Here is a 19515-nt window from a genome sequence, read left to right as displayed (position 1 = left end):
CCCCCCGCCTCCACTTGTGGTTTTGAGTTCTGGGTCTCCCTGGAGGGGTGACAGGCTCCTGGGCCAGGGGCTCATGCAGAGCTGCTCCTGCAGGTTTCTCCCTTTCCCAGTGACTTTAGAAGATTTTGAGAGGTAAGAAAACCCCGAGGCTGCCCAGAGCCCTGCAAGGCGCAATGCCCCTGCCCCCCTAGCATCGTTCCCTCCGGTGCCTCCTGCACTGCACCGCCTCACCTGCGCCCAGCCTCTTCAGTCCCCGCAGGGGTTGGGGATCGACCACAGCCCAGCTGGGATCGTCCATCTTCCACAGGATGCTTGTGCCAGACCCAGCCCAGCAGTCAGCACCTCTGTGTCCCATGAGTTTTGACCAGTTCAATGTGATGGAGCTGGGGACGCTGCCGGATGGGAACGCTCCCTACAGGCTGGCATCCCTGCTCGAAGACCTTTTTGGGGTGAAACCTCTCTGGTGGGTATTTGTGCCTTCCCTCGGGGTCTCTTCCAACCTAGAAATTCTGTGATTCTGTGATTCTGTGGTGCTGCCTGGCTGTGGGTTACGGCTTCTCCTCAACCCCGTGGCACCTCTTCCAGCTGGAAAAACTGAGGCATGGCCTCCGTTCCTCATCCCCCTCCCCAAGTCCAAGTGCCAGCCTGGAGCCAGGCCTGTGAGGGGTCTTCAGGAAGGAGAACCTCTGCCATAGCTGGGGAGCCCCTGGCTGTGGGGTCCCTGCATGGGAGGCAGCCCCAAAACGTGGGTGCAAAGCAGGAGTCGGGAAGCCCAATGCGGGGTTTGTCCCCAGGTAGCTGAAGCAGCCAGGAAATGTCTTGGCTGTGGCTGTACCTGTGCGTGTGTGCTGGATACATGCGTGTGTCCCCATCCCCTCCCTGCCTGCCCCACAGCAGAACCAGCAACAGCAGAGTCAAACCTCCAGATTTCTGCCCGGCAGGAAATTCCTTTTTTTTTTTTTTTTTTACAAGATTTTTCATTTTGAAACGCAGCCAAGGCTCAAAATCCTCCTGCTTTCAGGGGAGGAAATCTGGACTAACCTCCTTGCGCCAGGGAAAGAACGCAGGGAAAATGGATTTGTCTTCCAACACGGAGCAATGGGACGCGGGGAGGAGGAAGCCCCACAAGGAGCAGGGTTCCTGGTGCTTCTGCCCACGCTGGGACCAGGTGCAGCCCCAGTGGAGCCGATGGGGCCCAGTGGGCTGGGGTGGCCGCGGCATCCCTCCCCCGTGACTCACGCTCCCTTCGCTCCTCGCTCCCAACAATAGCCGGTTTCCGGCACGGCCCCGCTCACTTTCCTGTTTTCCCTTGGCCGATTGCAGAACACGGCTCTGCTGCCTGCGTGCACCCAGTCCCCAGCAGCACCAAGCCCTGTCCGAGGCCTCCAATGCATCAAAATTTGGGTTTTCTCCACTGCAGCATTTACACGTGTGTGAGTGTGCATGTACGTGTGTTGGTGTGCATGTGAGCCCTTGGGTGGCCATGCAGCTCACAGGGATGCACCTGGAGAGACCACACCTGTGTGTGTGCACATATGTGCCAGCTGCACACGTGTGTGTGTGTGTGCAAGCACCCAGGCAGGGCGATGCTCTGCCCACCTCCTGCATTGCCCTTGCACACACATGCCTGTGCTTTTGCACACACCAGCCTGCAGCACACATGCATCTCCCTTGGGTGACAGCACCAAAGCTGCAGCAGGGAGCACAGGAAGCACGGGCACACAGCAGCACCCCTGGTCCTGCTCGCTCCCCTCTGGCCCCCCGTGCCCATGGGTGCTGCTTGCTCCCTGCCCCTGCAGCCCAACCCCAATGCTCTCGTCATGCCTGGCTGCAAATCTCGCCCACAGCTGGAGGAAGCAGCCCCTTGCACTCTGCTGCTTCTTTCCACCCCAGCTCCAGTTTGAAAGGGCACTGGCGTTGCCCCCACCACTCCTGCTGGACCCCCGTGAGCACTGCAGCCATGGGAGCAGGGGTGCAGGGATGCCCCCAAGCCAAAGCCCCAAATCGCTCTAGGCCTCAGAGGGGGTAGTAAGTTGGGGCCTTTGTTGGGTCAGGTAGAATCTGGGAGACAGCACACAGAGAGCGTGCAGCAAGCATGCAGCAGGCATGCAGTGACTGTGCAGTGAGCCCAGGAACATGCAGGGAGTGAACCATGAGCATGCAGTGCGTGTGGCAAGCATGGAGGGTGCATGCAGTGAGCGTGCAGTGAGTGTGTGATAAGCACAGTGTGCACCAAGCATGCAGCAAGCAGAGGTCACACAACGGCCACGTGACAAGCACACAGAGCATGCACCAAAACATGCACAGAGCATGCAGTGAGCATGCAAAGAGCATGCAGTGAACACGCAGCAAGTACACACAGTGCACATGCAGCACACAGTGCGCACACAGGGCACAGCATACATGCCGTGCACACGCAGCACACGTAGCACACACACACTGCTCCAGCCCCCCATGACAATGGGTTCCCATGGGCTGGGCAAGCTCCTGGGTGTCCTCACCGCACCAGGCACCCGCGGGTGGCCCTGCTAGGGCTGTGGGTGCCAGCGCTGCCACCCTGTCATTACCAGCCGGGTGACCTACATGGCAGCGTGAGCAATTTGAGAGGCATGTGGCTCCTCTGCCTGCACCGGAGCTGCCCGACGGGTGCCAGCAGCCAGCACACCTGGTGGCTCCATCCCCTGTCCCTTCTGCAAGCCTCAGAGGGCAAAACCCCACAAATCCCCTATATCCCCCCGAGTCCTGCTTGTGTCCCGCACCAGCTTGGGTTAATTGGGGACCCCGTGTTAGCAGGTCAGCGGTCTGAGATCCAGGGTGTCTGCTTCACCCCATCTGCTTTGCTGGAGGGTGGGACACGGGAAGGGCAGCCCAGGCCTGCCAAAAACAGGGAATTTTGCTGATTTGCAGGGTCTGGGCCCACGGCAGGGTGGGGGGGGCCCCGTGACCCCACCATGGTGGCCCCAAGCCAGGCCGGCACCGGTGGCACTGGGGCTGCAGCAAAACATCCCCAATGGGACAAGGGGAAGGAGGAGGAAGGAAACGGGGTGGGGAGCGAGCATGACGGCGGGGGGCTGCGGGGCTGGGGGGGGCAGCAGCGCAGGGCCGGGGGGGGCCCCTTGGGTGCGCAATGGCGGCGGTGGCGGGCGTGCAGCCAATGCGCGGCGCGGCCGGTGAAGTCATGCACCGCGGTGCCGCAGCCATTGGGCCCTGCGCTGCTGCTCGGCGCAACGAGCGCGTCTGTTCTCAGCTCTGGCTGGCGTCACGCAGCGGGGGGGGCCACACATGCAAGCGGGGGGGGCACATACACAGGGGGGGCACACATACACGGGGACACACATGCAGCCCCGGCCTCCCGTAGTGCCACCAAGTGTGGAGTTGGGAGGTCCCCACTAGCGAGCCCCCCGTCCATTGAGGGCCTCGGTGGCCTGTGGGGACTGGGGGGGGCCGTGACCCTGTGCCTGTTCCCCCCCCATGCAGGCCTGGTGCCGAGCACGGCCCCACTCGTGGCATGAGGGGGGGGCCCTGTGGGGGAGGAGGCACCCATATCCCTGGGGTCCCCCGTGGCAGTGCCCCCGTCCTGGGCTGCAGGAGGGGGGGTTCCTGCCCCTGTGGGGGTGTCCTTGCACCTGGGGGGGGGGTTCCTGCAGCTGGGGGGTGTTCCCTGTCCCTGGGGAGCAGCGCAGGGTGCCCGGGGGGGGCTCAGTCCCTGTGCCCAGGAGGGGGGGTGCCGGCGGGGTGCCCCTGGTGCAGCAGGGGGTGCCCGGGGGGGGGCTGTTTTGCTCCGCGGGTGCAGCACGGGGGGGTCCGGGCGGGGGGGGGGCGGGCCGGGCCGGGGGGGGCGGGGCCGGGGGCGGGCCGGGGCCGGGGCTATAAAAGCGCCGGGGGCGGCGGCGCCGCGTCCCCCCCCCGGCGGCGGAGCGGAGCGGAGCGGGCGGCGGTGCGGGCTGCGCTACCATCAGCAGCGGCGGCTCTGCGGGGCCGCGCCGGTGAGCGGGGGGGGGGCTGCGGGGCTGGGGGGGACGCGGGGGGGGTGAGACCCTTCTGACCCCTTTCTCCTCCCCCTCCGCCCCCCCCCCCCCTTGGCCTTCTTTCTCCGCAGGTCTCAGCCACCCCCCAGGCTCCTCTCCAGCTCTGCCCGTCCTCCCCCTTCCCGCCCCCCCCCCCCCCGTTTTTATTCGTCCCCTCGTTTTGTACCAGCAACGCCGCCCCCCGCCGCCCCCCCCCGCAGCAAGATGGTGCAGAAGAAGTCGGAAATCCAGGGGTTCCACCGCTCCTTCAAGGTAAGGCGGGGGGGGGCCGGGCCGAGATGCTGGGGCCGGGGTGGGCAGGGCCGGATCCTGCTCGCTGCAGTGCGCTGCGGGACACCCCGACACCTGCCGGGGGGCCGAGCCGCCCCCACACTGCCCCCAAAAGCACCTGGAGGAAGGAAGAAGCCCCGGTCCCACTGCTGCCCCAAAGCCGCAGAGGGACGGATCCTGCCCTGCTGTGGTGCCGGGGCGCAGCTCAGCTCCTGGGGTGGGCGTGGGGCAGGCGTCCCCGCTCCCCTCCGTGCCACAGAGCCCAGTGGGGGTGTCAAGCTGCGGCATGGGGCCGCGACACCCCGGGCACACAGGTGGGAGTGTGGCACCCACCAGGCCCTGCGGCAGGACCTGTCGTGCAAGAGTCTTGCACGAGGGCCAGATCCTGGCAGCACGGAGTGCACGTCCCTGCTTGCACCGCTGCGGCCAGGCACTGTCCTACCCCCGCATCCATCCCGGTAGTAACCCCGCGTCCATCCTGGCCGCTGTCAAGGTCGGGGTGTGCAGGAGGGGATGGATCCTGTGGCCACCCCGCTGCTCTCAATGCTGCCTCTTGTCTCGGCGCGGGGCTGGGGCTGCATGGGACCTTTGTTTAGTTTGGCTGTGAGCGCTTCGAGGGATGCTGGGAGATCATCTGCAACCTGCCCGGGTTATTTTAGCTGACACCTAATCCTGCTTTTAAGGCTTTTGGCTGGGTTTTCACTCACCACCACCCCCACCCGGCCCCGGGGCCGGGGCCGCGGGGGGGACACCTCGGCCGTGCGATGGAGCTGGTGCGCGGCGGTCGCTCCCCATCCCCCAGACCTTTGTGTGCCGAGGCTGCGGCAGCCGGCACGGGTGGCCTCATCCTGCCCATGGTGCCGCTTGGCAAGGCTAGGGGGGTGCACACAGAGGCCCTGATGCTGAGGCTGTGGTACACGGCATCAAGGGGGGATTGGCTGCCCAGGGCGATGCTTCGTTTTGCAGATTTGGATTTTCAGTGTGGGGGTACACATGGCCCCCCCATGGAGGACACTGCAGGAGCCAGCAGGCTGCTGCTGGCCCTTTCTGGCAGTGTGGTCGTGTTCCCCGCGGGGCTGGCACCAGGGCGGGTTTGGGAGCCAGGCGCTGTCTGCCCCCCTCTGCCTGAGCAGGTTTCATAACCCCGCCGAGGCCGCTGCCTTTTCGCCTCGCCAGCTGGGTGCCACCCTGCTGTCACTGCCCCAGTGGGGAACCAGGGTCCTGATATCTTGGCTGGGTGCTGTGGTAGGTTTGGGGTCATGGAGGCAGCCTCTCCCCTGCCCTGCACCAGGATTTGGGCTGGGGGGTCAGCTGTGGTCTGGTCCTGTGCCGTGGGTTACAGGTGCCTGTGGGTATGATGCTGGCTGCCCCGGATTTGGGGATGGTGTGGTGCACGTGGCCCTAGCACCATCTCCATTGGGAGCCATGGTCAGACCCTGCTTCCCTCCTTCTTCTCCCTTGGGCAGCAGCACCGTGTGCTGGGGTCCTGTGGGAATGGGTGAGTGGCGCGGGTGCTGAAGCCAGGAGTGTGTTGGAGGCCACATCTGTACCGGGACCTCGCTCATGTTCCTATTGCCCGCAGGGACAAAACCCCTTCGACCTGGAGTTCGACCAGTCCAACCACCTGGAGTCTGTCTTCAACTTCGAGTGCCCGTCCCGTCCCGGTGAGCAGTGCATGGCTGCGTCCCAGGATGTTGTCCCCTCGCCTCACCCTGAAGGCTTTGGGGAGGGCCGGGTGACAGGGCTGTCCCCGCGGGACTGACGCGGGTGGCTTTGCTCTGGTGCAGACATGCCTTCAAGTCAACCCATTGACATCCCTGATGCCAAGAAAAGGAACAAGAAGAAGAAGCGCTGCAGAGCCACCGACAGCTTTTCTGGCAGGTTCGAAGGTGAGCGGCGTGCTTGGGCAGGATCGGGTCCCTCCTGCTGTTCTCAGGGCTGGTGACAGGCCCGGGAGAAGGGACAGCAGCAATGTCCCACGAGGTCTGAGGACTCCATCCTCCCTGCTGGAGGCTGAGGCAACCTCTCCCCTGCCAGATGTTTACCAGCTACAGGAGGAGGTGCTCGGGGAAGGGGCCCATGCCAGAGTCCAGTCCTGTGTCAACCTCATCACCAACAAGGAGTATGCAGTGAAGGTAACGCGTGGCTGCGTACCTGGCTCTGCCCATGCCTCAGTTTCCCTTCCCACCCCGTGTCCCCTGCTGTTCCAGCTCCTGCCACCACCCAGCCCTGTGACCATGGTCCCATCCCTTCGCTGCACTCCTCTCCCTGCTAAATTAGGGCGGCCATGTCTCGCAGCGTGGGTGGGGGGGTTAAATTAACGCTTCCAACATGGCCTGCGATGTGCAGTGAGGAGGGGCATGGTGCTTCAAGGCTGGTGAGCTCCAGGCCCATGCGTGTCCTCCCCACGGGACTGTGGCCATGGGGGCTGAGGTGGAGGCCCTGTGGGGGGGGGGTCCAGAGGCTGTGACCTCAGGGGGAGCGTGTTTTGGGGGAGCAGCAGCTGCTGCAGTTTGCAGCCCCAAGCCAAGGGGGCTGCAAACCCCCGTGGCCAAAAAGTGCTGTCAGTTTTTGAGGGTTAGAGTCAAAATGCAGCAGGAACTTGGCTGCCCCATGTAATTATGCACTGGGGAAACTGAGGCAGTGTGGAGGGTGTGTGGTGTCGGGATCTCTGCCTGGCCGGTGGCAGGGATGTGAGCCCTTGTCTGCCCGCGCCAGGGCTGGCGGCGGTGCAGGGCCCTTGGCTGCGGCCCCATGGGAGGGAGCGACTTGGCAGCGTTGCGGGAACGGCCTGTTCTGCTGCCTTAACCCCTTCGGGCACCCCCAGCCTCCGTTAGCCCAGCCCCACACCCCCCCATCCCCCATCCTGGGGATCCCCCTGAGCCCTCTGCCCTGTCCGTGGGGTCCCTCGCTGAGCCCCCCCCACCCCCTCTCCGCATTTCAGATCATCGAGAAGCGCCTGGGCCACATCCGCAGCAGGGTCTTCCGGGAGGTGGAGATGCTCTACCAGTGCCAGGGACACAGGTACTGCGGGGCCAGCCTCGGGCCTCCGCTGGCCTCCCCTTGGCCTCTGCTGGCCTCCCCTCCCTCCCTTTGGCCTCGCCCCGAGCATCTCAGGGCCACGAAAAATGTTTCACCATGGCAACGGGGGGCCAGGTTGGACCCGTGCCGAGGGGCGTGCGGCCGGGAGAGGTCTGCGAGCAATTAGGGCTGAATGCGGTGCCCAAAATCAGCCCCCCCCAATCCCAAATCCCCAGAATGTGGCTGGGGGGTCCTCGGCTGTTTGGATTCAATCACTTGCAATGCAGTTCCCCGCTGGCGCCTGTCCTGCGTAGCTCCCCTGGGGGGACTGATGCTGGCAGTGGGTTGGTGGGCTTGTGGCAGCAGGGGGGACCCCAACTGTTTTGGGGGTGGCACTGTGGGCTGATCCTGCTGTCCCTGCAGGAACGTCCTGGAGCTGATTGAGTTCTTTGAGGAGGAGGAGAGGTTTTACTTGGTGTTTGAGAAAATGAGAGGAGGTGAGCACAGCGCTGGGGGCTCCCCGAGGGGCACAGGAAAGGTGACATGGAGCCAACCCCCGAGCCCCCACTCTGCTCTTGCCCACCGCAGGCTCCATCCTGACCCACATCCATCGGAGGCGCCACTTCAATGAGCTGGAGGCCAGCGTGGTGGTGCAGGATATCGCCAGCGCCCTTCACTTTCTGCACAACAAAGGTCAGCTCAGGCCTGCAGCCCTCACCCTTGTGGGGTTGGGGGAACTTGGGCACCTCCCTATGTCCCCCTGCCCTGGAGACGCCCCGTCACAGCACGGGGTCAGGCCCAGCTCCATCACGAGGTGTTTGGTGGTGCCGAACCTGTTCCTCCAGTCAGGCTGACTCGAGGCCAGCAGCAATTTCTGCCCTTCCCCATGACACAGGCGGTGATTTGGGGTGGGGAGGGACAAGGGGGGGGGGGCTCTCTGTGGTTGCACCTGAGCCCCTCCCCACAGTGGGATTGGGGTGATTTTGGCCCCTCGTTGACTCCATTTTGTCTCCTCTCCCCCTAGGAATAGCACACAGGGATTTAAAACCCGAAAATATTCTGTGTGAGAGCCCAGACCAGGTGAGCAGGGAGCAGCCAGCTGTGGGTTGTGGCCGGGGGGGGTGTCTCATCCCCATCCCCAGGGGTCACCAGCTGCCTGCCCCCCCCAGGTGTCCCCAGTGAAGATCTGTGACTTCGACTTGGGGAGCGGCATCAAGCTGAACGGTGACTGCTCCCCCATCTCCACCCCTGAGCTGCTCACCCCGGTAAGGCCATGAGCCTGCACCCCTGGGTGCCCCAAGCCCCCCTGCCATGCCCTCTACACCCCCCCCCCCTTGCCCCCACATTATGGGGTCGGGGCTGCTCTCAGCAGCTGTTGTGCTCACCACCCCTTTTGCTTTCTGTTGGGGTTGCGGGGAGCAGCATTACCCAGACACCGCACCGAATGTGGGGAGCACGATCTTGGGGGGTAACCGCGGCCTCAACCCCCCCACCCCCCTCCCCGCTTCTCGCTGGGCTGATGCTGGCAGGCGAGGCCGGGCTTGCGTAATGCGTTCACAAGGGGGGGGCCCTGCACGGCGCGGGGGGGCTGGCACGCAGCCCGGGCTGCCGCGAGCCTTAGCAACAGCCAGCCCTGGCGGAGGCGGCCGCGGAGGCTGGCGGGGAGGGGTGGAGGCTGGGGGGAGGCTGCTGTGATATCCTCCCCCTGCCTCGTCTAGGTCTTATACTGGGGGCTCCCTGCTGCGGGAGGCTGCTTGGGTGCAATGGGGGCACCCTAAAAAGCTGGAGGGGGGCAGCAGTGTGTTATGAGGACACCCCCCCCCCCCATCCTCCCCCCAAAGCTGGTGCCCGCCCTGGGGTGAGGGAAGCCCTGCTGCCCTTATCACAGCAGCGAGGCCCCATGCAGGGCGTCACCGGTGTTTTTTTGGCACCGGTGTTTTATTGGCACGGGGCAGGGGACGGCAGAGCCCAGCTGATGCAATGCAGCAGCAGTGTGTCTGTGTGTGTGTGGTGGGAGGGGGGGGCATAAAGCACCCAAATGCTCCCCTCACCTCCCCCAGCCCCTCTCACTCCTGCCTTATCCCTCTTCCCAGGGCAGCACCAGAATTTCCTGGGTGTCACGAGTTGCCCGTTCTCAGCCCCGGGGGGGACGCTGCGGGTGTGGCTGCCCCGGGCCCGGCAGGGTTAAGGCTGCGCAGCAGCAGCGTGCCGGAGGGAGGGTGGCGCGTGTTTTTCTGCTGCGGCATCAGCTGCTGGCGCGGCCGGGGCGATTATCTGCTGCCTGCAGCTTTTCTCTGCCCTCGTCACAAGGCTGGCGCGGTCACGTGCGCTGGAAAGCCCCAGAGTCCCGGGGAGGGGACAGCAAAAAGGGACGCGGGGCCTCGGAGGCGTCCCTGCTGGCATCAGCTGTTAACTCCTGCTGCGGCGGAGGAGGAGGAGCGGGATTGTTCTCAGAGACTGGGGTGCTGGGAGGGGGCTGTGTCCCTTGGGGCTTGTTTTTTGGGGTGACCCTTTGGTGACAACCTGCCCCATGAGGGAGGGGCAGTTCCGCAGCATCCCCCACGCAGGGGATTTGGGGACCTGATTTGGGGACCCCATGTTTATCCCCGCAGTGTGGCTCAGCTGAGTACATGGCCCCGGAGGTGGTGGAAGCCTTTAACGAGGAGGCCTCCATCTACGACAAGCGCTGCGACCTGTGGAGCCTAGGCGTCATCCTGTACATCATGCTCAGCGGGTACCCCCCCTTTGTGGGCCACTGTGGTTCTGACTGCGGCTGGGACCGCGGCGAGGCCTGCCACACCTGCCAGGTGCGCCCAAACTCCCACAAACCCACTCCACAGCCCCCCCTCCCCCCAGCTTGTCTGGATGTTTTTTGCCTTTATTTCTGCCCCGTTCCCCCAGAACATGCTGTTTGAGAGCATCCAGGAAGGCAAGTACGAGTTTCCCGACAAGGACTGGGCGCACATCTCCTTTGGGGCCAAAGACCTCATTTCCAAGCTGCTGGTGAGGGATGCGAAGAAGCGGCTCAGTGCGGCCCAGGTCCTGGAGCACCCTTGGGTGCAGGGGGTGAGTGCTGCCTGTTCCCCCACACACACACACATACACCTCAGTGCAGCACCCCCAAAAGCTGGGGGGGGCCTGCAGGATGCCCGGCTCTGAGCGGCTCCATCTCATTGCAGTGTGCCCCGGATAACACCCTGCCGACCCCCATCATCCTGCAGAGGTGAGTGGGGGTGTGCGTGTGCTGGGGGGGCCTGGAATCACAGAACTATGATTGGGGTTGGGAGGGACCTAGAAGCCCACCCTGTCCCACACCTGCCACAGGCATGATCCCAACAGCCCAGGCTGCCCCCAGCCCCATTCGGCCTGGCCTTGGGCACTGCCAGGAATGGGGCACCCACAGCTCCTCGGGGCAGCCTCAACCAGGGCCTCACCACCCTCAGGGGGAAGAATTTCTTCCTAATATTGGATTTAAATCAACTTTTAATTTAAAACCAATGCCCATAGAATTGTAGGCTCATGCTGCTTTTTGAGGGGTTCTGCCACAGCTCTTGTGCCCTGGGCAGTGGTTGCAATGTGTGATTTGGGTTTCAGCCACTGTCCAGCCCAGTGCCATGTGCATATGGGGTGAAAGACCCCAAAACATGGGTTCAGCCCATCCACCTGCAGCCCTAAACCCCCGCTCTCCCCCTTAGGAACAGCAGTGCCAAAGAGCTCACCTCCTTTGCTGCTGAGGCCATCGCTGTCAACCGCCAGCTGACACAGCGTGACGAGGACGAAGAGGAGGAAGAGGAGGCGCGACCCATCATCATCAAAGCTACCTCATGGGCCATGCAGCTCTCGCCTCCCTCCGAGTCCAAGCTGGCCAAGCGGCGGCAGAAGAGCAGCCTGGTCAAGGCAGTGGCCGCAGGGCAGCACCTGGTGGCCCCGCTGGTCCTGGTGGCCGACCAGGCTTGAGTCCTGTGCCGTTCCCCCGCATCCATGCCCTTCCCAGCCTCTCCTCTTCTTCTCTCCCCACCCCTCTCTAGCCCCCCTCCCCAAAAACCAACACTGTTTCTAGCTGGTGACAAGATCAGGACTCGTCCTGTTGGCTGGTTTCCAAGGTTTTGCTGATCTTGTAGGGCTGGGGCTGGGAGGGTTTGTTTAAGATCTTTTTTTTTTTTTTTTTTTTTAAAGGTATTAAATCAAGCGTGAGGTTGCTTCACCCAGGGCACACTCAAGGACATCTGACAGACACACGGACTTTTGTTTCTTGACTCTTGGTTTCTCCCCTGACATTTCCCACCCCCTCCCCCCCCGCCCCAACACCAAAGGACTCTTTTTATCCGCAGCTGCTTTGACTATTTCAGCTCATTTCATACTGTGAACAAAAGCCCCTCGGTCGCGTTTCCAACAACAGTAGCAGCACTTTAACCTCAGCTCCCTCTGGAGCTGCAGGTTACCCCTGATGTTGGGGAGGGGGCACGCAGGGGGGCCCCATCCTGTCCCAGTTGCGCTTTCAGGGACACGCTGGCATGGTGCAGGGAACTGTGGTGGCCAGAGGGGATGGTGGTGGTGTGGGAGCAGCATCCCATCCCGTCCTGCTGCCTGAAACCCCAGCTTGCAAACCTACTCCCTCTCCCCCTGGCAGCCAGCTTCCAGAATAAGCTATTCACTCACTTTATCCTTTTAATTTTTAATTTTTAATTGTTATTGTTGGTTTTAAACTGCTAGCTGTGCTTCTCTACAGGGCACGGAGAAATGTCTTCCTTTCCACCCTCGCTCCGGCAAGCGGCTCCTTGGGGGTAAGGTCAGAGCATGGGGAGATGCTCAGAGTGGCCCCGATGTGGTACTCCTGCACTGGGGGGTTTGTGCACCCCTGGTTTCAGAGCAGCTGGAAAACCAAAGGAAAACAACCCTTTGGGAATAACAGGGTGCTCCATGGATGTGAACAGGAACCCCCCTTATGTAGAGACCTGCTGCAGGGCAGCATAACCCAGCCTGGCTTCGGGCTGGCCCTGAGGCTGCGGTGGCAGAAGGGGGTGCCCTGGGGGTGGTAGCAGCACTGAAGGGTCGCCGCGGGGTTGTGGGGCCAGAGGGTTTGGGGTCAGGGTGACAATGGTGTGGGGTCCCCAGGGCAACTGGAGAGAACTGGCTGCATGCAGTGGTGGTCATGGCGCGTGTCTGGGCCTCTCTCGGACCCTGCTGTGGGAAGGCAGGGGTGCAGGCAGGGGAAGGTCTGGGAGATGCTGGATCGAAAAGCCCACGTGTGGGGTCAGAGCCAGGTCCTGCAGCCAGTGGCCATCCCTGTGCCCCCCCCCCCATCCCTTCCCCTGTGAGCACAGGAAGGGAGGATGCCCCGTTTGTTTGCAGTCTCCCACCTCTAACTCAATGCTTGGAGCTTTATATTGTAAAAAAGCAACCTCGACCCATCATGTGCACAGTGAAGGTTGTGGGAGCTCGCTTTGAGCCAGGGAAGAGATTTTCCCGGGTCTTTAGCTGAAGACAGTTGCTGTCTCTGGGGGTGAGGGGGAACTTATCCTTTTTGTTTTAAGACTGCTGACAGCAATACTATGCAATACGTGTTGTTTTTTGTTTCAGGGAGGTGTGTGTGAGTTATCTTGGGAGACGATCGAGGTGGCGGTGGCATTTGGGGCAGGGATCGGCTTTTCTCACCCACCCTGGCCCTTCTGCTGAGCAGCATCAGTGGGCCAGGGGCAGCAGCCCACCCCCTTCTCCAAAACCACCGTGCCCCCTGATCCGCCCTCTCCCCCGGCTGCCCGGTCCCACCGTTCAGGTGGGAACCCTTCCGGAGAGGCCTCCTTTAAAGGAAAAAAAAAATCCATCTTGATTGTACATTACTTTTTATAGCTTATTTTGTTTTATCAGTTGTAGATAATTCCTTGTTGTCTTATATTAAGAAATACTTGAATGATGTACAGTACGCGATGCCTTGAGCTGGTATTGTGAAAGCTATTGTTAATGCTGCACGCTGCAGTCTTTTTAAAAAAAAAAAAAATCGTGGGATGGGGATGGTGGGGGATGGCTCTGAAATTTTTGTCCCCCCGTGCTTTTGTTAGCAAACAGCATTTCCCCTTCTTCCCACGTGCAAGACCTGTATTTTTACATACATGCACTCTTCTGAAGGCTTGCCGGCGCGTTTTGGCTCGGGGTTCGGTTTGGTGGCGTGGTTGCAGCATGTGGCAGGGTCTCTGGGTCTGTAAGGATGTTTGATGCCTCTAGGCCTGGGGGGATGCCTCTGGAGCACCTCCAGCTCTGTGGGTGCTTGGTGGCAGCAGCGGGGCACCCATGTGTGCTGGGCATGATGCTTGTGCCAGGCAGATGCTTCCCTGTGCTTTGCTCCTTGCCCGGTTCCCCAAAGCCCTTTGGTCCCCCCCTGCTTGTGCAAAGCCTCCCCCATAGAGCATCTGTCATGGAAACCAACTTTTTTTTTTAAAGCTGGAAACTTTAAGCGTTTTGGCTCTCCCTCCTCCTCCCTTCGCCCCCTCCCCTTCAGCCAACTAACTCGACTTAGGACTGGTTAGAAACTTTTACTGTGAAGCTAACTTTTTTTTTTATCGGAATAGGAGAAACTTTCTCCGCTTTACAATTGATGAAGACTGCCAAAGCTGGTTCGACAAGAGTCACGTTAACGCACTGTTGGTTTGTACACGGGCAGCCTCTGCTCGGGGGCTGGCTGGAAAATAAAAATGAAAACAAACAAAAAAAATTAAAAAGGATAAAAAAACAAAAAACAAGCACTTTACTGTATGTACCAGGTGAACTGATACAGCTGAATTGAAGTTTTCCTTTATAACAATTGTTGATGCCAGAATTTTGTATTCTGTTTTGTAAGAATTTAATAAAAATGCATTGAGACCTACCGGAGAGCTGGGTCACTTCTCCCAGCTCTGTTTTGTGATCGCTGTGTTCCCAGACTGGCCTGCCTTTCCTCTGTGGGGTGGTGGGAGGGGGAAACCAGGTTGGTGTCACCCTCTGGTGGTGTCCTCCCTGGGGCTTGTGGGGACAACCTCAGTGATGCTGCTGTCTCTGTGGAGGAATCCATGCTTGCTGCTTGACAAATGAATGGTTCATCTGCTTCCTGCGCTATGGGGATCTGTCCAGCACGGCTGGGCTGTGTGTCCTCTCCCAGGGGTGCTTGGGTGGCACCAGAGCTGAGGGCCCCTGGATGGGGATGAGCAGGGGCTGCCCCATCCATCCTGCTGAGTTGTTTTTCTGGAGCCATTGCACTGTGACCCTGGGCGTTTCTGCAGCATCCAGCCCTCTGCCCTCCTCTTCCCACCTTGTTCATGCTTCTCCCAGCCCCATCACTCTACTTCCCCTCTTGTGTTGTCTCTCCTGGCCTCAGACTGTCAGCTTTCTACTCCAGAAACACTCCCTTTTTTCATGGTCTGTCCCCTAAGAGGCTGGGTGGATCCAGGTGGATGGGGGCAAAGGTTTCTGCTTTGGGCATTAACCTTGGCAAACTGTTCCCCCCACGATGTCCCCCTTCCTCTCCACCGCCCCCAAAAAGCACCCTGTGGTTGGACACTGGGGCAAAGCACATGCGGGGAAGGGCAGTGCTGAAAATAGCCGTGCCCTGAGCTGAAATAACCTGCGCTGCTTGGGTGCTGCAGCATCGGCCCAAAATAGTTCCTCATGCTGAGAGGAGGGAGCTGTTAACGTGGCCGCGATGCTTTGCGGTGACAAACATCCCGCAGGGGGAAAGGCGATAGTGTTGGCTGTCCTGGTGGCAGCCAGGTGACATGGCAGGGCCTGTGGCCTTGTGGGGTGCAGTAGCTCGTGTCACTGGAAGTGGTGTTGGTGTTTTGTCAGTTCACCACACTGCAAGTGGTGTCAGTGTTTTTTGGGGGACGAAGCGTGGCTGTGCTGGTGTCGGTGGACAACCCACGCCTTGTCCTGCTTGGACAAAGCCTTTTGTAAGGAACATGGGCTCCTTGGTGGTCACCAGCCCCAGAACCACCCAGAGTGTGCAGAGAGGGAGGAATGAAGGGTTTGCACTTCTTTAAAAAAAAAATAATTTTCCTTTTTCTGCTTTTAAAATGGTTTACAGTACAGGGCAGGGAAGGAAAGAACTCCTGTGTGTTTTGCAGTGGATTACCGCACCTGTCCAGGCAAACAAAACAAACCAATTAGAGGTGTTTTGTTTTTTTTTTTTTTTTTTTTTTTTTTTTTTTTTTTTTTTTTTTGTGGTAGAATGTACCATTTTAGTGGCTGGTTTGTAGCTGTGCCGTGGGCATGCAAGTTCTCCCCGACAGCACCCAGTGCACTGGATGGATCATGTAGCCCTCAGGGGCAGCAGGACAGTGCAGAGCAGCCTAAGCTCCCTGAATGTGGGAGAGCCACTGCTGCCATGGCCAGAGCACACCACCAGTCTGGTGACGCATCTGCTCACCTGGCCAGAGGCTTAAACAAGCACTCATTGCTCAAGCATGGGGTTTAGCAAGTCTCATTTTAGTGCTGCTCTTGCTAACACCCACGCTGCGGTTTGTCTTGCCGCGTGGTCTCCTCTCCAGTGCTCCTGAAAGCCTGTCACAGTCTGACCGAGCTGTTTGGCCAGCCCTCTCTGGCTATGCCAGTCTTTTGCTTGGAATGCTTATTGCAAATATAAGTGGTTTTTTGCCTCTACAATGTACAGGCGCAATGGGTGTTCTCTATCCCTGACCGCCGAATGCTCCAGCCCCACCAATTCTACTACCATGGGCTTTCAGCTGCTCGTAGCTGGCCCCTGTGCGACAGACCCTATTTCCAGGTCTATATTTGGCCAGCCTTCCTCCAGCATCAGCTGAGTTTCACTGATTCCTCCACCAAGAATCACTACCATGGTTAGCCTTTTTGTTGCATTACAATTACTTCCTAAAAACCCAGTCTAAAATAGTACCGCCTTTTGCTGAGTGCCTGATTTGTGAAGAAATCTGTTGGCTATCAGATCCAGAAATAACGGTGCCTTGCCATTTTTAGGAGCGTTCATTCTCAGCTTTATTTCTGGGAAGTTAAATTCTCCCAGATGGCACTATTTTTGACTGTATTTCTTTGTCTAATAACGCTGCTGATTGCTGCTGCTTTGGTGAGTAGCGAACACCTCGCCCCATCCCGTGGTGCCTTCCTGCACCCCTGCCCAGGTGACAGCATCCTGAGCACACTTTTGTGCTGTCCACATGATCCCTTCTTATTTCTGTCATAGCTTTCTTTCCATTGGCCTGGATTTGAGCCTCAGGCTACCACCACAAAATGAATCATTTTTCATTCATTTAATCACGTGCCAAACACATAAGCTCTAATTAGCTGCGGCATGGCCAGCATGGTGGGCAGGGGACCAGCTGGTGCCACCTGCCCTGGATGAGGCTCCATGCAACCATGAAGTGTCCAACCTTCCAGCTGCGCATGGGGACATGCAGCAGTCTGCAGCTCCCTCTAATGTTTATGGCCTGTACAAGGCAGATGAAACCCAAACAGGATGGAACGGGAACCAGCAGGCTTCGCGCAGGCACCATCCAGGCATCCAGACGTTGTATTTGTGAATTAAAAAAAAAAAAAAAAAAGGCAACACTGAACTGCATGGAAGCAGCTCGGCCATCAAGGGGGTGTGAGTCTGTGACGTGCTGAGCAAATGGTGTGAAATCAAAACTGACGCGGTGTTTTTGAAAGAGTCTACATCTGTATGCAATGCTCAGTTATCAGTAATACTAGAAATATTTCACAAGAAAAAGCAACGTCCCTCTAAAGTTTCCTACGCATTCCTGCATGCACAGATTAGATGCCAGAAGGGACAATTATGACGCCCAGCTCTGAACCCCAGCATAGCTGTGGTTAGGGGAGATTCCCCATTTAGTGTAACACAGCTTTAAAAAAAATGCAGCACAAGCCTGCTGGTAGGTTATGCAGCAGAAATAGGTATTCGATAATGTGATACAGAACCAGGTTGGAAGCTCTCAGTCCAAACCAGTGATGTAACAATACTGCAGTGATGTGCCATGGCACTGGCCACAGCGATTAATCTGGGAGGTCCCTCAGCTATACAAGGGTCTCAAAGCCTTGAAGCAATACAATGAGCATGTCTTTGTGCAGTAACAAAAACGGTATGGCAAAGACACGCAAAACAGAAGGGGAAGACAGCACACTGCCTTCCCGAGCATGTTGAATCAAGGACCATGCATTTGCTCTAACATGCACACGCACCTCGAGGCACTGAAGGGTTGCATAAAGGCTCCCAAAGGGAGCACAAGTCTACTCAAAGGCTTCTGTTGGGAGAACTTTTTGATGGGAGAAAGTGGTGCCATGCATGTTTTTTAGGGTCCTAATTAGGGTTGGGCTCAGCGTTCCTGTTAGGGTTGTGTGGAAAGAGAGAAGGTGCAGAGACCTGTTGTGTGTGGGGTTGCATAAAGGATCTCAGAGTTCAGGTGTACCCAAAAGCTTCTGTTGGGAGCACTTTTTGATGGGAGAAACTGGCAACGTATGTGTCATAATTGGTGTTAGACCACTAGATACCTGGATGTGTACTTACTTTGCCTCGAGGGTTCAACAGTGGGCTTGTAGGACACCCTAGAGGCTTCTAGATCTTAGGCAGAGTCTTTATTTTGCCTCTTGGATTCAAGAAGTTGCTCCTAGGGCATCCTACAGTGGCCTAGGAGACCTCTAGGGCAACCTAGAGGAAACTGGAGGTCACTGAGAAGTTTTACTTGGGAGCTAGAGGGCACTGAGTACTACACAGCATCTAGAGTGCAGGGGAGGACCACAGGAGGCCTCCAATGTGCCCAGAAGTGCCCTAGAGAGTCCTGCGAGGCTTCTGGGGGCCTCTAGATTCCCATAAGAGTGCTTATTATGCCTCTAGGGTGCAAGAGGGGGCTCATAGGGCATCCAGCCTCACAGTGACCCCCTTTTTCCTCTAGGATGCCTTCCAGGGCATTCTACAGTGTCCTATGAGCCTGCTGTTGTCCCTTAGTGGGTCAGCAGCAGGCCTAGAGCAGTTCAGGGTGCCATATGAGAAATCTCTTGCACCCTAGAGGCAAAATAAGACTCTTTCTGGAATATAGTGGCTTCTGAAGGCCTTGCAGGGCTCTCTAGTGCACTCCCAAGCACACTGGAGGCCTCCTGTGGTCCTCCGCTGCCCTCTAGGTCCCCCTCAGGTCTATCAGGGCCACCAAGTGCCCTCTAGCTCCCCCGGAAAGCCTCCCAGTGACCTCCAATTTCCTCTAGGATGCCCTAGAGGCCTTCCAGGGCACTCTAGGATGCAGTGAGCTGCCTCTTGAACCCCAGAGGCAAAATAAGGACCCTTCCTGGCCAGGAAGGTGCCAGCCATTGTGCTTTTGGCCTCTCTGCCTGGCATGGAAAGGCAGCTCTGACCCTGTGGGATCAGGATTGCCGTGATGTCATGGCAGTCGCACACCAAGACACGAGGGACCAGGCGGTGGGATCGGTCGCAGAGGAGCTGCTTGTCCAAGCAGGACAATGCCTGCAGTGCTGGGGGAGCAGCCATGGTGTCAGCAGTGGCCCTGTTCCTCCAGGCTGATTATCCTGGGTTATCAGCAGTGTCCTTGGGATGTGGGGAGTCCTGGTAGTAAGAGCACAGAGATGGACCCCCAGCCCTCTCTGCACCCCCTCTGTGCAGCCCCTCACTCCGCCTGACTTCCCCTGCCGCATATCCCAAACTCCCCCTCGCCCCCAGGACCTCTTCCTTCAGCCCCATACCCTTCTCTTCCATGAATTGCCCCCTCGTGGGGCTGCCCCCATTCCTCATCCCCTGCTCGAGACCGCCCAGCCCTTCATACACCCAGAAAGCCCCCCCGGGGGGATCACACCCCACAGAACCGCTCCCTCGCTCCAGAACCACCCCCTGGCCCTTCACTATTGCCCCCTCACTCCAGATCTGCCCCCTGGCCCCTCAGAACTGCCCCCTGCTCTAGAAATGCCCCACGACCCCTCAGAGTTGCCCCCTACCCCCTCAGAATTGCCCCCTCGCTCCAGATCTGCCTTCTGACCCCTCAGAACCTCCCCTCACCCCCTCAGCACTGCCCCCGGCCCCCTCACACCTCCCCTCCCACCCCTCAGCGCCAGCCCCCTCCCGGGCCCCGCCCGCCGCCGCCCTCCCCTCCCCTCCCCTCCTCTCCCCGCCCCACGCCGCCGCCTCCACCGCCTCCGCTCCCCCCCCCCCCACCCCCCGGTGGCCCGGCCGGCGGCGGCGCCGTGCCCCATCCAT

General features: G+C 59.5%; 1 protein-coding gene across 1 annotated transcript; it reads left to right on the top strand.

Moving 5' to 3' along the window:
* Positions 1-3925: 3925 nt before the first annotated feature.
* On the top strand, positions 3926-14181 carry MKNK2 (MAPK interacting serine/threonine kinase 2). Its single transcript, XM_032203771.1, has 14 exons — positions 3926-3986; positions 4100-4280; positions 5881-5962; positions 6086-6187; positions 6336-6433; positions 7243-7322; positions 7743-7816; positions 7908-8012; positions 8344-8399; positions 8489-8584; positions 9932-10126; positions 10221-10385; positions 10499-10542; positions 11015-14181. The coding sequence occupies exons 2-14, from the start codon at positions 4233-4235 to the stop codon at positions 11274-11276; spliced, it is 1407 nt and encodes a 468-aa protein (XP_032059662.1). The 5' UTR covers positions 3926-3986; positions 4100-4232; the 3' UTR covers positions 11277-14181.
* Positions 14182-19515: the final 5334 nt, after the last annotated feature.

The sequence above is a fragment of the Aythya fuligula genome, chromosome 26 (genome assembly GCF_009819795.1).
Source record: "Aythya fuligula isolate bAytFul2 chromosome 26, bAytFul2.pri, whole genome shotgun sequence".
In the NCBI taxonomy this organism is placed as follows: domain Eukaryota; kingdom Metazoa; phylum Chordata; class Aves; order Anseriformes; family Anatidae; genus Aythya; species Aythya fuligula.
Note: the sequence above shows the minus strand (reverse complement) of the source record. Positions and strands in the feature narration are given on the sequence as shown.

Coding starts and splice junctions, on each gene's coding strand:
- MKNK2 (XM_032203771.1), top strand. CDS start 4,233: ATGGTGCAGAAGAAGTCGGAAATCCAGGGGTTCCACCGCTCCTTCAAG. Junction 4,281..5,880: donor GGTTCCACCGCTCCTTCAAG/GTAAGGCGGGGG, acceptor TATTGCCCGCAG/GGACAAAACCCCTTCGACCT. Junction 7,323..7,742: donor TACCAGTGCCAGGGACACAG/GTACTGCGGGGC, acceptor CTGTCCCTGCAG/GAACGTCCTGGAGCTGATTG.